The sequence below is a fragment of the Takifugu rubripes genome, chromosome 18 (assembly GCF_901000725.2).
Source record: "Takifugu rubripes chromosome 18, fTakRub1.2, whole genome shotgun sequence".
NCBI lineage: Eukaryota > Metazoa > Chordata > Actinopteri > Tetraodontiformes > Tetraodontidae > Takifugu > Takifugu rubripes.
Window position 1 is genome coordinate 2,149,567 of NC_042302.1, and position 24,068 is coordinate 2,173,634.

The following is a 24,068-nucleotide window of genomic DNA, read 5'->3' on the forward strand; positions in this document are numbered from 1 at the left end:
AAAGCTCTCTTCTTCTTTTTTTCTTTTCTCCATCACTTTCCTGGGGTCCATAGCGAATAAAAGTTAAACGAAGGTGACGCTGGGATACACACAAACTTGTACAGATTGACGTCCCTCCTAGCCAATGGGATGACAGGAAGATGCTCGGCGATAGCCAATGGCAGAGCAGCTACAAGCACGTTTACGTTCGCTAAACTCCGCAAGCAGCAGCGGGAGCGTATTTTTGCCTTTCGTATCCTGAAATTTCTTTCGTAACAAGAGGAAATATTTTCCCGTTGAGACGTGTCGTAACCTGAAAATTCCGCATGTAGAGCCGTTCGTAAGTAGAGGTCCCACTGTACCTACTTTGGTCCTCAGCGTGTTGCCCGTACAAGAACACACACTTTAAACCCTGACCTCTGACGATGGCACAGGCACGATGACTGACAGCTGGTCTGGGTGTACTCTGGGTTTCCCCTGGACACGTGTAGTCTTAGGACACACACACACACACACCAGTTTACTGCTGTTTGTGTTCAGCACCAACATTCCTGTGGGAAACCAAAGAGCCGCTGAAAATGTGTGTGCGTGACATTGAGTGACGGAGAAAGAACAGGTGAAATGATGTCCCCTTATGTTTCACAGATCTGTGTGTTGGTGTGTCGCATGTGGTGAAAATGCAGTGCTAACTTTGGTTCCGTTTTGGCTAAAGGAATGCTTAAAAATGGAGACTAGAGCCGCATCCGTTGTTGTGTAAACGCAGGTAAGACCTCCAGAACACACCCGAGCATGATTCATATTAGCCAGGCAGATGGTTGAGTCACATTCACAGGGAAAAACAGAGCGAGAGGCTGCTAAAAATGACACCTATAGCTTAATTTGCATATCAAGCCTCTGCAGCTCTGCAATGCGATTGGACGCCTCCACAGTGAGTGTGTATGTCTGCGCGCGTGTATGTTTATAATCTAATTCTCCACGCTGCTCTCTTTCTCTCTCTCTCTCACACACACACACACACACACACACACACACAGAGTTCATCCGCTCACCCCCTCTGCTGGTTATTCTACAGAACTGTTGCTTTTCAGAGAAAATCAGCTGCATTCAGACTCTGAAAGGAATTAAACTCATTCACTTCCGATGGAAAATTACCCATAATTCAGAGGGTCAGTGATGTAGACGGCAGTGATTGATAAAGACCAAAGCTGACAGACGGACAGACACACCAACTGGACAAAAGACAGAGTTCTTAATGGACTGTTGAGTGACTGACCTTGATTTCTAATGGACACACACACATACACAGACACACACACACACACACACAAGGGCCACTCATTCCCTGAGGGTTCAACTCATACTGAACTCAAACAGGACAAATCTATCCAGGGAACGTTTCCACTTATCTCGTGTTGACATGAAAAATCTCTTAGTCACAGTAAAAAATGTCCCTCAATATAGAATTAGACACATCCACTTTTTCAGTAATTTGTTTATTTTACAGTAATATCAGAGGGTCTGCCTTCAGAGCTGTTGTTATGTTTAAACTCAACCCAGAAACTTCCAGGCTTGTGAGGACACCGACTCCATTAAAAACTCTCAGATTCATGATGACATCACAGTGATGATGATGGACAACTCTCCACTGCCGCCTCATCACTAGTAACGACCGCTTCACTCCTTAAGTCTCCTCAGCCTCACACACAGTTATCTTAAGAATGCAGCTGGTACACATGCGCGGGCGCACACACAAGCACGCACACACACACACGTCCATGCTGTTTAAAGGCCAGAGTGGATATAACAGACGAGCCAACTCTGCAGGTTTCAGTGTCAGACCAACTGTGACACACACTGAACCATAATGAGCGTGTGTGTGTGTGTGTGTGTGTGTGTGTCTGTGTGTGAGACCATGCTGGGTTTATCCAAGGAGAAAATGAGTATATATGTATGATGCCAGCAGCTTGGCGGTCCACCTGGACACTGCCCAGAGCCCATGTGTGTGCATGTATGCGTGTGTGTGTGTGTGTCAGATGAAGGGCAGTAAGTCGGTTTTCTGTGGAAAACTTCACCCCTTGATCTGACAGCGTGGTCACATGACCAACATGTGAACACCCAGATATCAGTGTTATGAAATTTGACAATTTGTCACTTCGTTCTCTAGGTGGGGTAGACAGACCCACACAACACTGTGCTGTTCTACCTCAAACACACAGATGCACGCGCGCACCCACACTAACACAGTCAGCAGTTTGTAGGTTTGTTCCACAGTCACGGTGAGAGAGAAAAAGAAAAGATAAAACATTAAGCTGGATGCACAGAAACACACACATGCACACGCAAAGACACACTCACACACACAGTGTCCTTTAAGAGGTGCTGATGTCAGAACTCTGTTCATTTTTGTCCTCAGGATTACTGAACCAAACCTGTGTGTGTGTGTGTGTGTGTGTGTGTGTGTGTGTGTTCGCGTATGCGCGTGTCAGCAGAAAAGCAAGTAATTTGTGACTGTGTGTGTGTGTGTTTGAGCCTTTTTTCCCTGCATCTGAAGTCAGGAAGCTGAAAACGGAGAGATGATGTCATTCCGTAAGAAACACACATACACACACGATCACAAACTAAGAATAGCGCACTTGTGTGTCATCAGTTATGAAGATGATTCTACAGCACCACTAACGTGCCCCGTCTCCTTCATCAGGTAAATCTGATGTGATGGACAACGTGACGCGTTCGGGTGGCGGTCTGAAAGGTGCGAACACGCAGGATTAGCCAAAGCAGTTTTTACACTTTCCGCTGTGGTCTGTGCTAGTTTAGCACAGACCGTTAGCAAAATCCTTATTTCATAAAATAGCTCAAAGGTTAGATTTTTTTTAATCGAACATTAGAGTTAGACTAGTGTGAAGCACAATATGTGGCTTGGGTTAGCACAGCTGTGGTTATTGGATTGTGTTATTTACACAAGCTATTTGTCCTGCTCTGCTACCGTTTGCCCATTTCTCCTTAGCGTCGTTGCCATTGTTATTTTCCCAGCATGCCGCTGTCAAACATGCAATTTAGCCAGAGGCTGCACACCTGAGGACGTGAATGCGTCCACACCTGCGGGGGACAGAATTCTGCTCAATGCAACAGTTACACAACAATACTGACGGACTGTAAAGTACAGCCCAATTCACTTGAATACACATGACATGTTTTTAAAGTCACGACATCTTTAAGTGATATATAATAAGCAGGTGCCTACACACATAGAAGCATATAAAACACTTGTTAAATCATCACAGAGTTGGAATAAAAACACTAGGGTTGCTGCAATATGATGCTACGAATGCCAGACAGTATCAACAAGCAGGTCGATACACAAGTGTTTTGACCCTCCAGCATCATAAACGGGGGTCACAGAGAAAACACCGAGGACGGAACGATGCTGGTCACACGCACGCACACTCCCGCAGATCCTTGCGTGCACCGCACCTGCCTTAATTCCCCTCCCGGTTCGCTTTCTCTGCCAGCAGCCACTAACTCGGTAACGGTGAATTCTCAGTAACATGAAATCATCTTAACGTCATCTGTAACCTCACCTTTTACGTCACACTCACACACGCGCGCGCTCACACACACACGCGCGAAGAGAGAGAGGGGGGGGGGAGAGAGAGAGTATCAGTTACCAACTTTCAATAATTTTTACAGTCTCTGTCTGCACGAGCTCTGCCGGCGGCGCCAAACCACGCTGCGCGAGATTGCGTCGGCGATAATTAGCTAGTACGCGCACACGCACGCAGAGTATATACACATGACCGCAGACACAGGTATAGTAACACACGGACGCACTCGTGCCCGGTCCGTATGAACCAGTGCGGGTCGGTCCGGTCCGGTCTTACCTCCCTCCTGGTCCGGTTGGAGACAGGCCGGGATGTTTTTCTTCCAGCCGGGCATGATGCACCTCAGGGCGGATAGGGAGTCCAGGGCGGCCCACTAGCAGACACACACCAGCAGCAGCGGGAGGAGCAGCGGCGACAGCAACATGGCTAGTTAGCTTTAGCTTAAGCCGTTACGCTAACAGGACCCACCTCCCCCTCCACTCAGAGCCTACCTCTCTCTACCGCTCTCTCTCTCCTTCAACCTCACACACGTATCTCTCTCGCGCTCCCTCTCTCGCCCGTCTTTTCTAGGTCTCTCGACCCCCTCCCCCTTTCGTAATTCTACCCCTCCAGGCTCTCCATCTCTGGGGCGTGTGTGAGAGGGAGTGACGTGATCACCGTGAAGAACCCGCGGTGAACATCTCGAAGCCGCGGGTTCCGTGGATTCCTCAGATTATGACCGTTTCCTTCCTGTTAGCGGTTAGTTAGCCACCGAGGGCACGCGCCTCGCGCCTTCCTCCATTCATTCATACGGGCAGTCAGCGCGAGGACGCCGCTGATCGATAACCCTCCCACTCCTGACTGATCGATCACTCTGATAGTCAGCAGGTTTGTGTGGTGCAGAGTGTTAAAAGATAAGAACACCCTTTAAAAAAAACATGTTCCCGTTTGATGTTTATGGTTTAACACAAAGATCAGTTACAGCTGCTGCAGAGGTGGTCACGATTGTTTGTGTGTGTGTGTGTACTAATAACACTCATTTCATAATGGGTGAAAAATTATACTAAATATTCATTGGGGAACTTGTTTCAATTAAACTGCCAGAATGCTGACTCACGTAGCTCATTGGGCCTTTTTGGGGTGGTGGGTGGATGGGGGGACTCTTGTTAAGGTGTTCCCATGGATGCTAGCATGAGGCCATGCTAGAAGTTTGCGAGTTAGCTATGTAATAATGTTAGTGGGCGGGGCTTAAACGATTAAGCTACTAATATAAACACCATCTGATTCAGATCGACTGATTTTTTGGGACTTCGATCCAAACTCAGCAGTGAAAATGTTAAAAACTCTTGTGAGATCAGATGATCTGTGTGTTTCCTCAGCACTAGAATCATTAAACATGCTGAGTTGACCTGCAGGTATCTGAGGGGTTCCTGTTCCAACTCGCCTCAGGAATTCAGACGGTGGTTCCCAATCCCTCTGGATTAAAGGAGGATTCCGCCAAACTCTGTTTTTAATTCCACATCATCTGGATGTGTGTTCAGCCTCTTTGAAGTGTGATTTAGGACCAACAGAGAAGAGGAACCATCAGCGAAGCACAACAGGCCTGTAGGAATTCTTGAGAGAGAGAGAGAACCAGTTCTGTGGTTTTCATAAACCCCAGAGAACACAATTATCGACGAACCTGTTGTACCTCTGTAGGTTCTAAAAACCATAAAAGGTTAAGTTGTAGAACCATTTGTGGAAAACTGTTGTGTTAAAACAGTTATTTTTAGAATTATCGGCGTGGGTTCTAAAGAACCTTCACAGATGCTGGTTCTCCTGTGAGAAAGAACTGAAGAACCCAGCATGGTTCCATCTTCAGCACTCTGACTTCCCACCACTGGAGAATGAAGTAAGACACGTCACATGTCGAGCGGCCATCTTTGATCCCCCCAGGGGGGCTGAAGAAAGATGGAGGAGAAGATGCAGCGAAGTGGAAGAATGAGAATCTGCAGGCAAGGAGACAAAAAGCAAAGACTGACCTCAATGGGATGGGGGGGGGGGGGGGGGGGGGGGGGGGGGGGGTCTCTTTAAGTCTTAATTCTAAAATCTAAATTATGACGGGTATTTTCTGATGTCGCAGTTCAGTTTAACTTAGGTACAGTTTAAGGAACTTGATACTTTACACGATGACAGACGTCGCCAAAACTCAATTTTACCGGGATTAATAGAAATATGCAGCGTGGCTCCGACGGCAGCTGATTGGTCCTCTTCCTCATATTGACGTGATTTATTGACTTATTTATTTTGGGGCGCTTCTAACTCCCACTTCCCCAAATTAAGCGTTGTTCGAACGTGTGACAGCTCATTGGTCACGTGATTGATGATTGAATTAGCTTATCCCAGTACTGTAAAGTACAGATACAGTAAAAGTCCAGTTTCAACTCCCGTATCGATCCATCATTCGGACATTCTAATGAGCTTTGATTTTACATTTAAATTCACAGTCATTTTCATCTCCGCCGAACCGTCACTGTGAGCTTCATCCTCCTCATCCTCGTCACAATCATAATCAGGCGCATTTCCTGGAGACGCCAGCAGCTGCAGCCTCGCACTGACACACGCACACGCACCGGTCTCGGCGCGCACATGCCAGCAACGTCATGTGTGAGCAGAAGAAAAGAGAGAGGAAAAAGACCGCCCGGGGGGTTGAAAACATCCCACTCGACTGATCCGCGGCACATTCACCAACACCCACAGCTCCCCATTTCTAAACACACAGCTGGAGCTGTCAGGAAACCAGAAGTGGCGCCCAGAGGTTTTCAGGTGAAGCGCAGAGGATCAAAATTATACATATCAAGTGTGAAAAACTACTTTAACCCATTTCTTCAACATTGAGGAATCACTAAAAACCCTTTACAGTGAAATCATTTATTTTCATGGCCCAATAAATACACAAATATGACTCAATCATTTATTCTCTGCATGCGGGAGCAACAAATAGTGACTTCCCATCAATTAGTTAATTAATGTCATAAATACTTAAAATAATTTATTTATAATTAACACAAATCCACGTGTTTAATCATGAATCACTTCTGTTCAACAGTTTAATGAAGTATTCACGCATATGGGAAGAATTGTTTCAGGGGAAAAAAGGAGAATTGTGAAGAAACTTGCTGATAGTTTGACCTTCGACCCCGCCGCGTCAGTCCGGGAAACCCCGCCCCTCTGCAGAGAGAACGGGAGCTCCATTCAAACAAACCAAACTCGGCGCCCCGGGAGGCGACAGTCGCTGTGTAGACAGAGAGAAGGCGACAGCATCGCGAAGGAAAGAGACGCCATCAACCCCGAAACTCTGAGCCACAGGACACTCACAGGGACACAGACAGACACACAGCCGGAACCTCACACAAGCTGAACGCAGTCTGCTAGCAGGAGGCTAACAGCTACAGCTAATAGTACCAACATGGCGAGCGCCTCGTACCACATCTCCAATCTGCTGGAGAAAATGACTTCCAGCGACAAGGATTTCAGGTAAACCGCGTTCACGATGAGCCGACTCGCCGTACGGCTCACGATGCCAGTCCCAACGTTTTTGCCCGCAGCGTTAAAGCTGTAGCCGGGCAGTAATCGTTGTATGTCAGGCCGCAGGCTGTCGTGCTAAAAGCTAAGCGGCCACCTGTCTGATCATCGTTGTCCAGACTATCGACTATTTGCAACCGGGCTCAGTAATACAGCTTTAACGCCTGTTCGGTTATGAATATTTCAAGATAACCCGCCGACCCTCACACTATTCTGCTGAATTCAAGCACTGAAGAGTTAGCCCCATGCTAACAGGGTATCCAAGAGTAACTTCTATCATGCTGCAAGCTAGCGTGATATAGCGTGTATGATGATGCGAGTGTGAATACTGGCTTTGGACTAAAATGCGAAGTTACCAGACGTGCATACGGATCCTGGGTTGCGTTAGGACTTAGGATGTAATTAGTTGCCATGGTTTTGCAGCATTAGTCTGTGAGTTCTCTAGCTAGCATGTTTGGGGGTGTGGTAGCATCAGCGAGGCTAACGGCATGTAAACAGACTAGATTCTCCAACCGTCACTGGTGTAGGAAGCATCACTTCGAAGTGTTTAAAATAAAGGATTCTAATAGTAGCACACTCCAATCCATACAATAATCCCGAGGTTTACACCTTGTGTTGATAATTCTTTAGGAAGTAGTGTTATGTTTGTTGTTTAATCTCGCCTCTTTCTACCGCTGTATCCCCCTTTTTAATTAAAGGGTTTGGATTTTTTTGATTTAGTGAAACACAGAAAATAGTTCCCATTGGAAAGTTTGAGTTCGTCTAGACAACTTCAACACAGACATGATAAAATCCCCCTAACGTAACAGTTTAGTAAAGAGTATTTTCAAAACTAACATGAAATTTTCGTTCAACATCAGCATAAAACCCTCAACATGTCATTTCTGTGGCGTGTCACCAAGCTGATGCAGCACAGTTTTGGATTGGAAATGGAACACATTTTTAGTTTTTGGGTTTATTTTATTCAGTTTAATTTTGTGATAAAAGGACTGAGTTGCTTAGTCTGCGGAAATCTTCCATGGGTAATATTTTTAAGTTGTCGGAAGTGTTTTTTTAATTTAAAAGGAATTAAATTAAGTTTAAATTTCAAAATGTGAACATTTTTAGGAAAGAAATTTAGAACCATCAGACGCTCGCTCTGTTCATCCAAACGTCAGAGAGGCCCTTAACCTGAAGTTGTCATGTGACCAGTGTGATCTGTCTGCAGATTTATGGCCACCAATGACCTGATGACGGAGCTGCAGAAAGATTCCATCAAACTGGACGATGACAGCGAGCGGAAGGTGGGTGGGGCCGTCAGTTTGGGGTGGGACCAGCTCAGCCTTTGAGAGCTGATTTGTGACATTTTGATTGACAGGTGGTGAGAATGATTCTCAAATTGCTGGAAGACAAAAACGGAGAAGTTCAGAATCTCGCTGTCAAATGGTAAATGGCGCTTCTGCGGGTTCGTTTACACCGTGACTGGCTGCGCTCGTAACCGCGTTTGTTTTGCTCAGTCTGGGGCCCCTGGTCAGTAAGGTGAAGGAGTACCAGGTGGAGACCATCGTGGATACGCTGTGCACCAACATGCTGTCGGACAAGGAACAGCTCAGAGACATCTCATCGATCGGACTGAAAACTGTGATCGGCGAGCTGCCGCCCGCCTCCAGCGGTGAGAAGATCGATGCTCTATAAGTACTGTGATAGTGCGAAGTACTTCTTCTTTAACTTTACCGTGGACGTCTCTGTTCTTGCAGGCTCAGCTTTAGCCGCCAGCGTTTGTAAGAAGATAACGGGTCGTCTCACCAGCGCCATAGCCAAACAGGAAGACGTGTCGGTCCAGCTGGAAGCGCTGGACATCATGGCCGACATGCTCTGCAGGTACGTTAGCTTGGCTGTGGCTAATGCTAAGCTACAGAGTGTTTGCTGAGTGCTGTTGTTGGCTCTCCTGCAGACAGGGAGGTCTGCTGGTCAACTTTCACCCCTCCATCCTCAGCTGTCTGCTCCCTCAGCTCACCTCCCCCAGACTGGCTGTCAGAAAGGTACCGCCCACTTTTCCGACTCGGCAGCCTTCCATCCTGTCCCGTGTTGTCCTAACAACTGTTTTCTTGTGGCCGTGCACCCCCTCAGAGGACCATCATGGCTCTTGGACATTTGGTCATGTCCTGCGGGAACCTTGTCTTCATCGATCTGATCGAGCATCTTCTGACCGAGCTGGGGAGGAACGACAACATGTCCACCACCAGGACGTACATCCAGTGCACGGCGGCCATCAGCAGACAGGCGGGACACCGCATCGGTGAGGCGCTCGCTGCTTCTCCGTGTTGCTTCAGTTGGCGTTGTCATCCTGAAGCTCTTGTTTGTAGGTGAGTATCTGGAGAAGATCATCCCTCTGGTGGTGAAGTTCTGCAACGTTGACGACGACGAGCTACGGGAGTACTGCATCCAGGCCTTCGAGTCCTTCGTCAGGAGGTAACAGGAGCACTAATGCTGCACCAGTCCTGCAGAGACCTTGTTCTACAGTCTGTGTCTGCTCACAGGTGTCCCAAAGAAGTCTACCCCCACGTCCCCACCGTCATCTCCATCTGTCTGCGCTACCTGACCTATGACCCCAACTACAACTTTGATGATGAAGATGAGGACGACAATGCCATGGATGCTGAACAAAACGATGAAGACTACCAAGGTAGAAAACAGGACCGGACTTGCCTCTCCTCCAGGAGGAGGTGTGGAAGCTAACGTGCGCCTGTCCATCTCCGCAGGAAGTGATGACGAGTACAGTGACGACGACGACATGAGCTGGAAAGTTCGGCGAGCGGCGGCCAAGTGTTTGGACGCCGTCGTTTCCACTCGCCACGAGATGCTGCCAGAGTTTTATCGCTCCGTCTCTCCCGCACTTGTCTGTCGCTTCAAGGTATCGACGATCTGTGGCGACGTCCCCGCCGCCTCCATTGCTCATCACGCCAACTGATCCTCTTTCTCTCCCTTGTTTCCTGCGTGTGAGCAGGAGCGCGAGGAGAACGTGAAAGCAGATGTTTTCCACGCTTACCTCTCGCTGCTCAAACAGACAAGACCGGCTCAAAGCTGGTTGGCTGATCCAGATGCAATGGAGCAGGGAGAGACCCCGCTAACCATGCTGCAGAGCCAGGTAACTCTTCTGCTCGGGCAAATGCCCAGGCATTACTAATAAGCTATTTATCAGAATCTATCATTTGTATTGTATATTTTTGCTTTGAAACATTTTCAGGGACCTCTGGTTCGTTTGAGTGCAGTTCCGATTTTGTCCTACAGGTGGCGGTGTGACGCCTTTAATTGGACCAGAAAACGTTAACTTCCTGCAGTAACCACAGGAAGCAGTTGAGGCGCTCTCTCTCTCTCTCTCTCTCTCTCTCTCTCAGTAAGCTATTGTCTCTCGCTCTCTGCAGGTCCCCATCATCGTGAAAGCTCTTCACAAGCAGCTAAAGGAGAAAAGTGTGAAAACCCGTCAGTGTTGTTTCAACATGTTGACTGAGCTGGTCAACGTGCTGCCAGGAGCCCTGACACAGCACATCCCTGTCCTCATACCAGGTGATGTTACATCTGAACTCCCCCGATTGTCCTCCAGTGTTGGGGGGGGCGGGGTGTTGAAGTACGATTGACAAAACCTTTTTCTTCAGGCATCATCTTCTCCTTGAATGATAAATCCAGCAGCTCCAACCTGAAAATTGATGCCTTGGCATGCCTTCACATCATCATGGTCACGCATCCTGCCCACGCCTTCCACGCTCATGTCCCCGCTCTTGTCCCGCCCGTGGTGGCCTGCGTGGGAGACCCCTTCTACAAGATCACCTCAGAGGCCCTGCTCGTCACGCAGCAGCTCGTAAAGGTGGGCGTCTGGTCCAGTCCTTGTTGAACTGGTGATGTCACCCTCCGTCTACTTTATTTTCTACCTGACCTCTCGCAGGTGATCCGTCCTCTGGACAGCCAATCAGAAAGCTCTGACAGCTTCGACCCCTCCCCCTACATCAGCGATCTGTTCTCCTGCACAATCAAACGGCTCAAGGCTGCAGACATTGACCAGGAAGTCAAAGAGCGCGCCATTTCCTGCATGGGCCAGATCATTTGCAACCTAGGTGACCGCCACCTGTCAGTCAAAGTGGTATGGCGTCAGCTGCGATGCAACTTCCTGTCCGACCATCCTGCATTTTCTTTTCCTGCGCAGGTGACCGTCTGCCAGCAGAACTTCCTGGAACGTTGTTGATTTTCTTGGAACGCCTGAAGAACGAGATCACCAGGTTGACAACGGTGAAAGGTAAGCCCCGCCCTCCCAGAACCGTTAGGATCAAAGGATATTGATTGGATTCATGAGAGTTTCGCTGACTCGGCAGCTCTGACACTGATCGCTGGATCACCGCTGAAGATTGACCTTAGGCCAGTTCTTCCGGATGCTGTTCCCATCCTCGCCTCCTTCCTACGTAAGAACCAGCGGGCGCTGAAGCTCTGCACATTGGCTGCTCTGGACATCCTGCTCAGGAACTACAGGTACACCCCCACCTTTGAACCTGCCACCTTCGCCTGGCTTCCCCCCGAGCGCTAAACGCTGTCCCTGCGCTCCTCAGCACCGCGGTGACTCCCGTCATGGTGGACGCGGTGCTCGCCGAACTGCCGCCGCTCATCTCCGAGAGCGACATGCACGTATCGCAGATGGCGCTGAGCTTCCTGTCCACGCTGGCGGTGACTCACCCTGCCTCTCTGGGTCAGCTGAGCAGCGGCAACATCCTGCAGCAGCTGATCAGTCTGGTCCGATCCCCGCTGCTGCAGGGCGGGGCGCTTTCCGCCATGCTGGATTTCTATCAGGTACAACAGCGACGCCATCGTGGTTTGGCGAGCGGTCAGAATTTCAATCAAACCATAACTGTCCCGCATGTGCTTCTGTTCAGGCTTTAGTTGCCACAGACACGCCTGGTCTGGGCTACATGGACCTGCTGAGGATGCTGACAGGTCCGGTTTACTCTCAGAGCACAGCTCTTCCTCACAAACAGGCCTATTGCTCCATTGCCAAATGTGTCGCAGCACTAACGCGGGCCTGTCCCGCCGAGGGGCCCGCCGTCGTGGGGCAGTTCATCCAGGTGACCTACCTGCGCACATCAGGGTTGACGTGTCTCCGATCAGGGTGGCGCTAAACTGCTCCCTCTCTGACAGGATGTGAAGAACAGCCGCTCGACAGACTCCATCAGGCTCCTCGCCCTGCTCTCGTTGGGTGAGGTGGGACACCACGTGGACCTCAGCAGCCAGCCGGAGCTGAAGACGGTTATTCTGGACGCTTTCTCGTCCTCCAGTGAAGAGGTAAGACGCACCAGGCTAGTTAATCCAAAAGTGTTTATTTCAGAAATGATCTATCTTGGGATTTACCTCTGTGCTGGTGTGTTCCTCAGGTGAAGTCGGCGGCGTCCTACGCCCTGGGCAGCATCGCTGTGGGGAACCTCCCCGAGTATCTGCCTTTCGTCCTGCAGGAGATCACGTCGTCCAAGAGGCAGTACCTGCTGCTGCACTCGCTCAAGGAGATCATCAGCTCGGCATCGGTGTCGGGGCTCAAACCTTACGTGGAGCTGGTCTGGTCCCTCCTGCTCAAACACAGCGAGTGTCAGGAGGAGGGAACCCGGAACGTGGTGGCCGAGTGTCTGGGTAAACTGACGCTGATTGACCCTGAAACCCTCCTGCCACGCCTCAAAGGCTATCTGCAGTCAGGTAATCAATACTAGAGCCGATCGCATGGCGATCAGGAGGAACGCCTCGCCTCTGCCCCCCCCTCAATAATCACATTTCCTGTTTGTTTATAGAGCTGTGTTGTGATCGTGGTGATTTATTGATTGGTGGTTTATTTTTAACCTGCCCCAGGTTCGTCGTATGCTCGCAGCTCCGTGGTGACGGCGGTGAAGTTCACCATCTCGGACCAGCCTCAGCCCATTGACCCCCTGCTGAAGAACTGCATAGGTAATAAGAGATCGCACCGATTCCTGATCCCCAGTGATCACTCATTGATCCCCAGTGATCACTCATTGATCCTTCATGTTACCACACAAAGATCAGAGGTGGACTTGAGCCTTTTCCTTTTCTCAGGGGATTTCTTAAAGACATTAGCAGACCCCGATCTAAACGTGCGGCGCGTTGCCTTGGTAACGTTCAACTCGGCCGCCCACAACAAGCCCAGTCTGATCCGGGAGCTGCTGGACTCAGTCCTCCCTCAGCTGTACAACGAGACCAAAGTGAGGAAGGAGCTGATCCGAGAGGTGAGCGTCGACACCAGATGCGTGCTTTCATCTCCCAGTACACCAGCAGACACCTTACTGTGTGTGTGTGTGTGTGTGTGTGTGTGTGTGTTCACAGGTGGAGATGGGCCCGTTCAAGCACACTGTTGATGATGGTTTGGACCTGAGGAAGGCTGCCTTCGAGTGCATGTACACTTTGCTGGACAGCTGCCTGGACCGGATCGATATCTTCACTTTCCTGAACCACGTGGAGGACGGTCTGAAGGACCATTATGACATCAAGGTCCCAACACACACCTGAACACACACTTCAGAGGGCAACGCTCACAGTTCCGGCTGTGACTCTGCTTTTTTTTTTTGCAGATGTTGACGTTCCTCATGCTGGCCAGGCTGTCCTCTCTGTGTCCCAGTGCGGTTCTGCAGAGGCTGGACAGGCTGGTGGAGCCGCTAAGGGCCACCTGCACCACCAAGGTAGGGCCTCACTGACTGAGACTCTTCCTAAAGAACCTTCGTTGCATTTTCCAGAGCAGTGATCCATCTTCCGACTCTGCAGGTGAAGGCCAACTCGGTAAAGCAGGAGTTTGAGAAGCAGGATGAGCTGAAACGGTCGGCCATGCGGGCTGTGGTGGCCCTGTTGACCATCCCCGAGGCAGAGAAGTCGCCGCTCATGTCGGAGTTTCAGTCGCAGATCTCAGCCAATCAGGAGCTGGCGGCTATCTTTGACTCCATCCAGAGAGACTCCAGCTCCGCCAACATGGAATCCATGGACACCAGTTAAAGAGGCGGTTCGCCCTCGTCCCCGATACACCACAGCACCACCCCTGCTGCTGGTGCGTTAAACCCTGCAGCACGGATCCATGACAACAGCAAACACACACACACACACATGCACACACACAGGTTAACGCACCGTCTCCTAGTGATGGAAGAAGACTTGACGTTCAAATGTGGACTGAAACAAAGAAAAATCCAGAAAAATGAGTTGCATTTGAGGCTTGGAAGCTCCTCCCACCTCCTGTTTATTTTTTCAGTGAGGTCATATGATTGGCTGATCTCCATACATCAACATTCTTTTTTTCTCAGAAGGTTCCACAGGTACTGTTCTTGAACCTGATTGGCCGCTGCAGAGTGACTGATGGTTGTTAAAACTGACCAATGGAGTGAAACAGTCTTTCCTGCCTGAGGATGTGCTGACCAATGGGAGGAGGGCTCGCTTTTTTTTTTTCTTTTTAATTAATGATATAGTGAATGAGGAGAGACGGGCGGGGTTTACTGTACAGCTTCTTTGTTTCCCATGATTCAATAGACCTGCCCTCCTCCTGCCACAGGAGAGAGAGAAAGAGGGGAGATTATTGGATCAGGACTGAGCGGACCGAATCATATCAACTAGGGTGTTTCCATGGTAACACCTGTGCGTTCTCATCGGGGTCAGACTTGGTTCGGTCTAGTCAGGGGAATCCACTGTTGTCTGTCGCCCAAGAAAAATAAAACTATCCATTTCTGCCTGCCGTCATGTTCTGTCTTCTTCATTTTGTTGTTCTTCGTCGTCAGTACAACCGTCCTGTTTGCAGGAATCCTGTAGGGGAATTTCAAACAAATTTAGTTACATTTTTTATTACAGTGTAATACAAAATTTCTCATGATTTTTGCCAACTTCTATTTTATATTTGGCAGTAATTCTTTCATTGATGTGACATTGAACTGATTTGCTGATTTCACTACAGTGGGAGGAGCCTCTGGTTTCAGTGGGCGGGGTTTATAAAAATTGCTGAACTTGCATCCAAGACTGCAGTAACTTTATAAACACTGCCCATGTTTTAAATTGTTTTTGCTTGTTAAATCTATAAAATGTATTTATCAAGCGTCGCAGCATTGGTTTAATCTGCCCATATTCAGGATTCCGATCACATCACCTGTTCCTTTTCACACAGGTAAGGCTAACTTCCTGTTCACTGAGCCCTTCTTTTATTGGCTGTTCATGGCAAACAGAACAAACGCAGTTAATGATGTTCAGTCCTTTGGTTGCCTAGCAACTGCCGAATTGATGAGCTTGAATTGTAGCTTGGCTAATCATTGACATGTTAATGTCTCCAGTTTTTTGTATTTGCTTCTGAACTACAAAGTGTCTCATCGAAATAAATTTTTATTTTAAGACATTCAATTTCGACCAAAGGTTTAATCTGTTGTAGATTCAGTTCAAAAACATCTGTAAAGGTATAATTCAGGATCAAACATTAAAATGTAAAATATCTTTAAAACTTTTCCCTACAGTTCAAAGAAAATGTCCTTAAACCTTTTCACCAACTGCGAGCAGAGAAAAGTGATGATCATTGTACTTCAATATTTGTGAGGACTCTCATAGAAATAATACATTTTCCAGCTCCCTGCCTTAACCCTAAACATAGCAGCTAACCTCTGACCCCAACCCTAACGTGGTGCAAGAACACACACACAGGAAGTGTATGAAAGGGAAGTTTGGGGGGGGTGCTCTATTCTTGGTGACTTCTTCCTGTTTGGGTGTGGTTTCTCAACATAGGCTCTGACTGTTGTAAATACTGTGTGTGTGAGTGAGAATGTAAGAATGTTCCCATCATGCTGTGACATGCTCAGGTTTTCTTTGAACACACACATTATGCTTGAAATTCTGGATTTTACCGTTTCATTTTAATGACCTCTGGGTTGCTTTGACCTTTGTCCTCCACTTTGACCAGATAGTTCTTAGAGCCAGAGGAGAAACTTGTGCCATCATGTGACATCGTCAGAGAAAACAAATATACAATCTCATCTTCGTCCCAGGGCTACCTTCACTTACCTGCAGGGGCTCCTCAGAGACCTTTCTGTTCGATCACATGACCACATTCTTCATGCCCACGCAGGTGCCGTGTCAGCAGTTCTTATTATTTCAGATCATTTTAATTGTTAGAACATGATTCTATGGATCACTACTCCTGTTCTGATAGCACATCACCCTGCAGACAATCAAAACTGTCCTGAAAAGTTAATGGACTTTAACCTGGGGGTTGATGCTCACTGTCCTAAATGAGAAAACATCAAAATAACACACTCAGGGTAAAAAAAAAAACTCAGGGTAAATTTTCTGGCCGTTTTTCTTTTAAGACACATACAACATTTGTGTCAAGTAAATAAAGTTGCTGAAGATGCTGAAACGTCACAAGAAAAAAGTCTGGTTAGTCAATTGCGATGAAGTTAGTTACACCGGATGTGATGCTAAGCCATCTTCAAAATAAATCAAGTTAATTTAGAGAACCCATGCTGTTGCAAGTACGCATATAATTTAAAGTCCGGAACAACAAACGTAAATGACGAACTGGACAATCAAGAACAAATGTTCGACACACATGTTCGACATTTCCTAATGGTTCGTTTATGCTGGGAAGGTTAAATTGCAGTCGGTTCCATACATTAAGTTTTATTGTATTTAACACTTTATTTAACAATTTAAATTGACATGTCTTTGGATTTGGTTTTACATTTAAAAAAAAAAATCAAATCTTTCTCCGAATTCTGAGAAAGCGTTGTAGGGGTTTTATTGTGAAAGACGTGACAGGAAGTGCACCACGTTACTTGACGTCAGCGCGCACAGGCAGCAGGAGGGAGCGGCTCGGGTAGAGCGACATCTACAGAGAGCAGGGGAGAGAGAGAGCTGCGGAGCAGACGGGTGGATGACAGTAAGTACTGCTTCCTTTCTCTCCTTTCGTCTCTTTCCAACTCTTCTTTTCCTTTTCGTCTCTCTCCTTCCTCCGGTGTGTAAATGTAGTATTGTTCGGGAGGAACCGGGACACGGCGACGGGGACGGACACGGAGGGAAGACAGGCCGGTGCCGAGCTGGGCTGGGTTTGCGGAAGCGACCGGTGGACACAGACAGACAAACAGACAGACAGGCAGACAGACAGGCGGACCGGCAGAAAGGACTGTTGATATTAGAAACAGTCTGCTGGAGAACACGGGGAGGCTGCTTAGCTGCTCCCCCCAGCAGGAGCAGGCGGGTGTGTGGGTGGCCTTCCTGTCAGAGTCGAGCGGCCGGGTTGGGGACGTTGTGAGGCGGCTCCGGAGCTGCGGAGCCCCCGCTGCTCCGAGAGAGAAACTTATTAAAACTGTGGGGAAGAGTTTAGAGCTGACCGACCGACCAGGCTGGCTGGGGTGCAAAGGGATTTATTCCTCTGCTGTTCTACTCTCAGCAACACACACACACACACACACACACACACACACACACACACACACACACACACACACACACCAGTATTGACAAGCCCCACCTAGTTCTGGGATGTGTGTGTCCATCCTCCAACTTTACTTGATGATCATCGTGCTGCGTTCAGGGTGTGTTGGAAACATCGCCCTCATTGATTACCTATTTTGGTCGCAGTGAAAGATTTGGGTGTTTCCAGAAATTTTTAGACCTCCTGATGCCCAGAGTCGAAGTTCCTGATTCTCCTTGTTCTTCCTTAGAGTATTCCTCTGTTACTGCTCGATAGACAACAAAAAAATCCCCAAAACAAAGAAAAAAGAACATAAAATGATTAACTACTTGGATGGAGTTGTGTGGCTTAGTTGGGAAAATGGTTTCCCATCAGGTGACACGATCACCAGTTCCTTTTGTACAGTGATCCTCAGAAACATCAGGACCCTTTTGTTCCACCTGGTCCATCCTCTGAGCTTCCAGCTCTGATGATCCAAGGCCATTTGATGATCCAAAGTTTTCAGAGCGGAAATGTTGTCGTTCTGTGGGAGAAATGGCGGAATTATCCTGTTAGGTGTCAGTGGAAATGTTATCATAGCAGAGCAGGAGTGGTACTTCAGAGCCGTCTGTGGTTCTGGCGTAAAAGTACTCGGAAAAAGTCAAACTAGATTAAACTCCAGCTGCAACCCACCAACCTCAATTAGCATCCGTTAGCATGTGCCGACCACTGAGGCGCGTGCCGGGCATGTCGTCTCTATGACGATGCCATCCGCGTTTGTAGCTTGATTGCGAAACATTGTTTGGAATGAATCAACATATAATTGGATTATGTGAGATTATACATGTGATTAACTTCCTGTCTGATTTACTGACCCCGCCCCCTAATGTACTGTATGTACAAGTCTGTCACCCTGGGGTGTGTGAGGGTCGGAAATGAACCCCCCCCCAAAGTACTATGACCTCAAAATTTAGGTAATTTGCTCAAAAATGGACACAACTCCAGTATTTTCCACATTGATCACATGAACAAAAACATTAAGCTGCATAGTTTCTTGACAGTGACGAGTAAAACACACACACACAAAGTACAAACTACTTACAGTGCTCTTATCGCCATGGTAACTCACAGAGCCTCTCACACACACACACTCGCAGGATTGGACAGCTGTGACATCACCACCAGCTGTGCGATCACGTGACCTCTCTGTTGTCATGTATTCTGGGTAATTATAACTTCCTTATTTGCGTGTAACATATTTTCCCCGCTTCAGGTGTGTTGTGGCAGGAGGCGGAGCCTGTGTGAGTGCTTTTCTGTCATTGGCTGGTCTCCTCTCTCACCCTGTGTGTCTCTGTGTCTCTCGCCCACCCAGCAGACACAGCCAGGATGCGTGAATACAAACTGGTGGTTCTGGGATCAGGAGGAGTTGGAAAGTCAGCACTGGTGAGTGTGTGTGTGTGTGTGTGTGTGTGTGTGTGTTAGCATAGACATTATTCAGCTGTTTCAAATGAAACAGTAATCTATTAATATCTGAATCCGGTTTGAATCTTTTCATAAGATTTTCTGACTAAAGAAAATCGTGTTTGTTTAATTTCTTACTTCAGCATTTAAATATAGATGTTCGTGTGCTAAAACGTGTGATGTTGTATTTGATGATGATGAAAAGGTCTCAGAATTCCTCTGGGAAAACTGTGTCTGTCCGTCTGTCTCTGTCACACAATGAAGGTCTTTACTCCAGATGATAAAATGGAGACTTGTCACATTATTTCCATTCTAATGACTTTCAATAGAGCGACACAAGGCGCCATTAACAACACTGGCCTACTTCTGCCTGTCTGTCTGTCTGTGTGTGTGTGTGTGTGTGTGTGTGCAGACTGTCCAGTTTGTACAGGGAATCTTTGTGGAGAAGTATGACCCAACGATAGAGGACTCCTACAGGAAGGTAAGACTATTCCATGCTAGCTCTGCTGCTAATTTTAGCACTGATACAAAATGTAAGAGGCTACAAAATTCAAAGTTGATTTAACCAAGTTAAAATGTGATGAACCCACAGAAGAACACAAGAAGTAAACTGGTGGCGTAACCAAGGGTTGGATCCATAAAATAGTCTTGATATTCACTGAGCGGAAACTGCTGGTGCGAAGTCTTTAAAATGAGAACATTTTTCATACATATGCTGTTTTAGTGTGTTACACACTCACTCTGGAGAGTGGTGGCGCGTCTTCGGGGTCTTTCTGAACACTCAAATGTTGGTAAATGAGGTTTATTCTGGGCTCCTCTGTGTTCGCAGCAAGTGGAGGTGGACGGGCAGCAGTGCATGCTGGAGATCCTGGACACAGCAGGAACAGTAAGCACGTCGCCATGACTGACCTAGAGTCCACTCTGTCCATCTGTCTGTCTGTGTCTGTCTGACTCTGTGAGTGTGTGTGTGTGTGTGTGTATAGGAGCAGTTCACGGCAATGCGAGACCTGTACATGAAGAACGGTCAGGGCTTTGCTCTGGTGTACTCCATCACAGCTCAGTCCACCTTTAACGACCTGCAGGACCTCAGAGAGCAGATCCTCCGAGTGAAGGACACCGAGGACGTAAGACAAACACACACACACACAGAGTAAATTACAACCGTAATCTAAAATTTCATAAATTACATTCAGCTGGTTAAAAACTGGAATTCAACATCAAACTCTGGGCTCATAAAACAAATGTTTGGAAAGTTTCGCCCCCACGTATTTAGACAAACAGAAAACACACACTTAAGGCGTCAAAAACAACATATTTTATCTCCAACCTGCTAAAACCACAAGTGCACTCGCTAATATTTGGAGACGCCTGCTGGCCAGACGCGGAACTGCGGTGGACTTAACTTTATTTCCTGGATCAGAATGTTGGAAAAGATGAAATGATGGTCTGGATTTCTTACATTGCTCTTCTCGTGGTTGTGAGTGTGGATTCCTTCTGTGATGGTGCAGGTTCCAATGATCCTGGTTGGGAATAAATGTGACCTGGAGGTGGAGCGCGTTGTGGCCAAAGAGTCAGGTATTGGACTCGCGCGCCAGTGGAACTCCTGTGCCTTTCTGGAGACCTCAGCAAAGAGCAAGATCAATGTCAACGAGGTGAACACACACACACACACACACACACACACAAAACCACATAAATCAGAGCTTGTTTGGTTCTTCTGCTGGCTCTTGTTGGTGTTTCTTCAACACCAGAGGATCAAGACTGATCCAGCCTCCAGTTCCTCCAGTTTGAGGTCCGTTCGGACTGACCGACTCCCTGGATCACTGCTGTTGCTCTCAATGTTACTCCTGCAAACATTTCCTTGACTCTTGTTGCCCTGACAACATCTAGGAATGAGTTGGAGCAACGGGCTTATGTTGAGATGTTGGTCAGGCATTCAGGAGGTCCTGACCAGCATCACTAGCCAGTCCAGCCAGTTCCACAGTCAACAGATACCCTGTTTTCCTGTTTCAGGTGTGTCAAAGCAGCAGGTGGAGCTGCGCTGTGATTGGCTGATGTCTCTCTCTCTTTCCCTCTCAGATCTTCTATGACCTGGTGCGGCAGATTAACAGGAAGAGTCCAGTTCCAGGAAAAACCCGCAAAAAGTCCAACTGTCAGCTTCTCTAATGACAGGTGCGTCCTCAACACACACGCGCACACGCACTCTGGCGTTTGTACAAACTCTCTTCTTCTTCTCTCCAGTGTTTGAGCTCACCTGTCTGACAGTCAATCAACCAATCACGCCACATCTTCCAGCTGGCCACAGAAACCTGTCATCATCAGACATCTCTGACCTCATGATGACTACATTTCCTCATCATTCCACCACACTGAGAGAGACGGTTGCCTTGGATACCAAACATGAACAGACTGCAGCAGCAGCCATGATGATGACGACGATGATGATGATGACGAAGATTCTGCTGTTGCAGGAAATTGGGGCAGACCAAACAACTGCCCAGTTTAACTACAGTTCCCATCATGCTCTCTGCTCAGCCTTCTGCACAGGGGAATGGCTTCTTTGCTCAATGTTTCAATGTTTCTTTTCTTTCTTTACTTTTTGCTGTCCAGCAGTGCCGAGCCAGTCGCACATGGTTGTCAGCCATGTTGTTGCCACGGTTACCGAGTGATGTCACACCTGTCATGGCCGACCTTGCGTGTGTGGCTTTTAGTACCTGTGGATACATGCAGTGGTTATTAACCAGTGATTATTGTTAATAATATGTTACCATGTGAAAAGATATAAAAGTCAATTTAATGTTTGTTTTTATTATTTTTTTGGTGGTGGTTGGGGGTGGAGCTTAGGGAAATGCAGCAGGTCGTACAGTTAGCTCACCATGCTGTTAGCTGTCAGAACAGTTTTTACTTTTTCTTTCTAAGCATTTTGTAAAATATATTAGCATATTGTTGATTTGAGTAAGATTTTGTCAAACCAGCTACCATAATAATATTTTTATCATTAAATGAGTACCTTAAGAGACTGTTAGCAACAGTTGGTAGCCCTTTTTGGACCTTGAAGCAAATCAAAAGCATGGACATTTAACGGGAAATCTAAGCTAACAAATGTGTTCATGGAGCCGTTTTCCCAAGGTAAATTAGATGTATGTTGAGATTTGGACTGTGTCATCAGTATAGCAGCTAGTCAAATACATTAACTTAGAAATGTTTAATGGTACCAAGCGATGGCTCATAGCCTTACTAAACAGTCAGGTAAATTGCCAGATGCGAATATGACATTTCTATTTGTCAATATTGGTCAATGACCTTTTGGGACTGCTGCAAGCTACATTTGTTTTGAGCTAGCATGAGGGCTAACCACTTATGCATTGCATTGGTGTTGGTGTGTTGGAAGTGGTTGCTAATGATGCCATAACTTCAGACGTACAGATATATGACAATTGCATGCAGACATGCTTTGCTCAAAGGTGTAGTCAGCTAGCGTCTGAACTGCTCCTAACAGCAGACACATTGCCTTCAGACAGCAGACTCACACTAGTCCAGTACTGTGAGTGTGTGTGTGAGTGAGTGTGTGTGTTCTTGTACTAGGCCAGTTTCTGATGGCCCTGTTGCCCCAGGGTGAGGGAAGATGTGTACTGTGCAAGTGTTATTACCATTGTATTATTAGTCATGATGATGCTATTAACGCATAAAGAGGGAAATACAGAATTAACGGACAGATTTGCGGTCAACATTATTTATAACTGATCGTCTTATGTTAAACTGTGAACGGGGCCAAATCAAACTCCTCTGCATAGTCGCATGGGTGCCATTGTGTGTGCTAACAATGTAGCTTGCACTAGGTTGAGAGAATGCATTAGCATGTGCACTGATGCTTGGATGGTAATAGTCATCAGCTGAAGAAGAAAGTTGACCTTAAAATTTTAATCTCAAACAACGCAGGTAGGCTGAAACCTCGCCCCTGCCAGTTGTTGTGTAGCCTGTCAAGTAGCCGCCACGGAAAGGCTTTAGAAAGTGGGAGCATCAATGGGAGTACTGCTGTTGAGTGTTGAGTACTGCAGTACTTAGAAGTACTGTTTTCAATATTCTGTTGCTCCTGCAGGTACGTTGGGTCATGTAGCATGTCGATGTTTTTTTAATCAATTGTGATCTGATGCTGCAACACTTTTCGTAATGCCATCTGGCTGCAGCTGCAAACAGACCTCACATTCAGCTCACACCCGTTACCTGGTGACCGAAGAGAAGATAACACCACTGCAGACTAGAAAACCAGCCGCTCTTCACAAAAGAAGCGAAAATGTTGCCCCATAGTGAGTTCTTGGACAGTAAATCTGTAAAGAAACCAAGACACTTTGACGACTGATTTCCAAACATTTCATTATATATAATACTTTTTGTTTTAATAGCCCGAAGTATAAAATATATTTTTACATCTCAGGATCTGTTAGTTTTGGCCTTTTGAAATAAACGACACATTTATCAGATTACAAACTAAAATAGATGAATAAACACAAGAAACTGATGCTTTTGTCTGGATTATATTAAAATAAATACAAACAAACACCAGGAAAACATCTGGTGGATGTTCACCAGAAATGTGGACGGAGTTTTACCGGATGGAGGCCTGGTGGCAGCTGCGGTCAGACTGGTCAGCGTTAGCATCATGACATGCTAAATATTGACAGCATATTGGTAGATGTTTGATTTAGTGAGGGAAAAAGTTCAAAATAAACACCAAGATTTAAAATATTCCACTATACCGGAGGTAGCCTAGCAGTTTCACTCTGCTATGCTAAGCTCACTCTTATCTTTTCTTTCATGAAGTGATGGAAGCAGCTGCAGACTAATACAAAGTAAAAAATAATGAATTTACAAAGAAAAGATTTCACTGCAAATGCTTCTTTTTGTGTGTGGCATGAAGACCAGTGAAATGTTAAAGGAACCAGTTCAACCACTAACATTAACGTTGAATCATCCCAGTTGCTGTGAGATTTCTTCCAGTGCTAAAACGAGAGGGGGGAAGCCAAATGCAAGTAAAAACTAAAAGGCCTTAATTAATA

At 47.1% G+C, this 24,068-nt stretch overlaps 3 protein-coding genes and 1 long non-coding RNA gene across 6 annotated transcripts in view; 2 read left to right on the forward strand and 2 right to left on the reverse strand.

Moving 5' to 3' along the window:
* grip1 (glutamate receptor interacting protein 1) overlaps positions 1-4,310 on the reverse strand; it is a 28,123-nt gene extending 23,813 nt beyond the window's left edge. Inside the window, exons 1-2 of one of the 2 annotated variants that reach the window (XM_029825381.1) lie at positions 4,070-4,310; positions 3,858-3,951 (exon numbers count right to left, since the gene is read on the reverse strand). In XM_029825381.1, the coding sequence (XP_029681241.1) occupies positions 3,858-3,912 (55 nt within the window). In that variant the 5' untranslated portion in view covers positions 3,913-3,951; positions 4,070-4,310. The other variant, XM_011613180.2, reaches the window with a different exon arrangement.
* Positions 4,311-6,748: 2,438 nt separating this feature from the next.
* On the forward strand, positions 6,749-14,861 carry cand1 (cullin-associated and neddylation-dissociated 1). Its single transcript, XM_003972658.3, has 25 exons — positions 6,749-7,073; positions 8,329-8,404; positions 8,479-8,546; positions 8,618-8,772; positions 8,858-8,981; positions 9,055-9,142; positions 9,231-9,399; positions 9,467-9,572; positions 9,641-9,786; positions 9,863-10,014; positions 10,108-10,248; positions 10,526-10,667; positions 10,757-10,965; positions 11,044-11,212; positions 11,302-11,391; positions 11,468-11,621; positions 11,699-11,936; positions 12,020-12,208; positions 12,282-12,425; positions 12,515-12,827; positions 12,978-13,073; positions 13,200-13,369; positions 13,467-13,631; positions 13,712-13,819; positions 13,902-14,861. The coding sequence occupies exons 1-25, from the start codon at positions 7,006-7,008 to the stop codon at positions 14,124-14,126; spliced, it is 3,705 nt and encodes a 1,234-aa protein (XP_003972707.1). The 5' UTR covers positions 6,749-7,005; the 3' UTR covers positions 14,127-14,861.
* LOC105417730 (uncharacterized) lies at positions 14,563-16,446 on the reverse strand. Its single transcript, XR_965257.2, has 3 exons — positions 16,161-16,446; positions 16,004-16,065; positions 14,563-14,924 (listed from the first exon to the last, which is right to left on the reverse strand). It is a non-coding gene; the product is annotated as an uncharacterized lncRNA (long non-coding RNA).
* A 469-nt stretch (positions 16,447-16,915) lies between these two features.
* Positions 16,916-22,041, forward strand: LOC101070080 (ras-related protein Rap-1b). Of its 2 annotated transcripts, none has more exons than XM_011613183.2 (8): positions 16,916-17,037; positions 18,923-18,993; positions 19,424-19,492; positions 19,841-19,897; positions 19,995-20,135; positions 20,520-20,663; positions 21,091-21,183; positions 21,253-22,041. In XM_011613183.2, exons 2-7 carry the CDS (start codon positions 18,937-18,939, stop codon positions 21,175-21,177), a joined length of 555 nt encoding a protein of 184 aa, XP_011611485.1. In that variant the 5' UTR covers positions 16,916-17,037; positions 18,923-18,936; the 3' UTR covers positions 21,178-21,183; positions 21,253-22,041. The 2 variants fall into 2 exon arrangements, with proteins under 2 accessions (XP_011611485.1, XP_029681314.1); XM_029825454.1 differs by having other exon boundaries at positions 16,948-17,037; positions 18,926-18,993.
* Positions 22,042-24,068: the final 2,027 nt, after the last annotated feature.

What these genes read in the sequence shown, in the direction of transcription:
- LOC101070080 (XM_011613183.2), top strand. Translation starts at nt 18,937, where the DNA reads ATGCGTGAATACAAACTGGTGGTTCTGGGATCAGGAGGAGTTGGAAAG. An exon ending in GAGTTGGAAAGTCAGCACTG is followed by an intron (nt 18,994 to 19,423) that starts GTGAGTGTGTGT and finishes GTGTGTGTGCAG; the next exon opens with ACTGTCCAGTTTGTACAGGG. An exon ending in TAGAGGACTCCTACAGGAAG is followed by an intron (nt 19,493 to 19,840) that starts GTAAGACTATTC and finishes CTGTGTTCGCAG; the next exon opens with CAAGTGGAGGTGGACGGGCA.
- cand1 (XM_003972658.3), top strand. Translation starts at nt 7,006, where the DNA reads ATGGCGAGCGCCTCGTACCACATCTCCAATCTGCTGGAGAAAATGACT. An exon ending in TCACGCAGCAGCTCGTAAAG is followed by an intron (nt 10,966 to 11,043) that starts GTGGGCGTCTGG and finishes GACCTCTCGCAG; the next exon opens with GTGATCCGTCCTCTGGACAG. An exon ending in ATCCTGCTCAGGAACTACAG is followed by an intron (nt 11,622 to 11,698) that starts GTACACCCCCAC and finishes TGCGCTCCTCAG; the next exon opens with CACCGCGGTGACTCCCGTCA.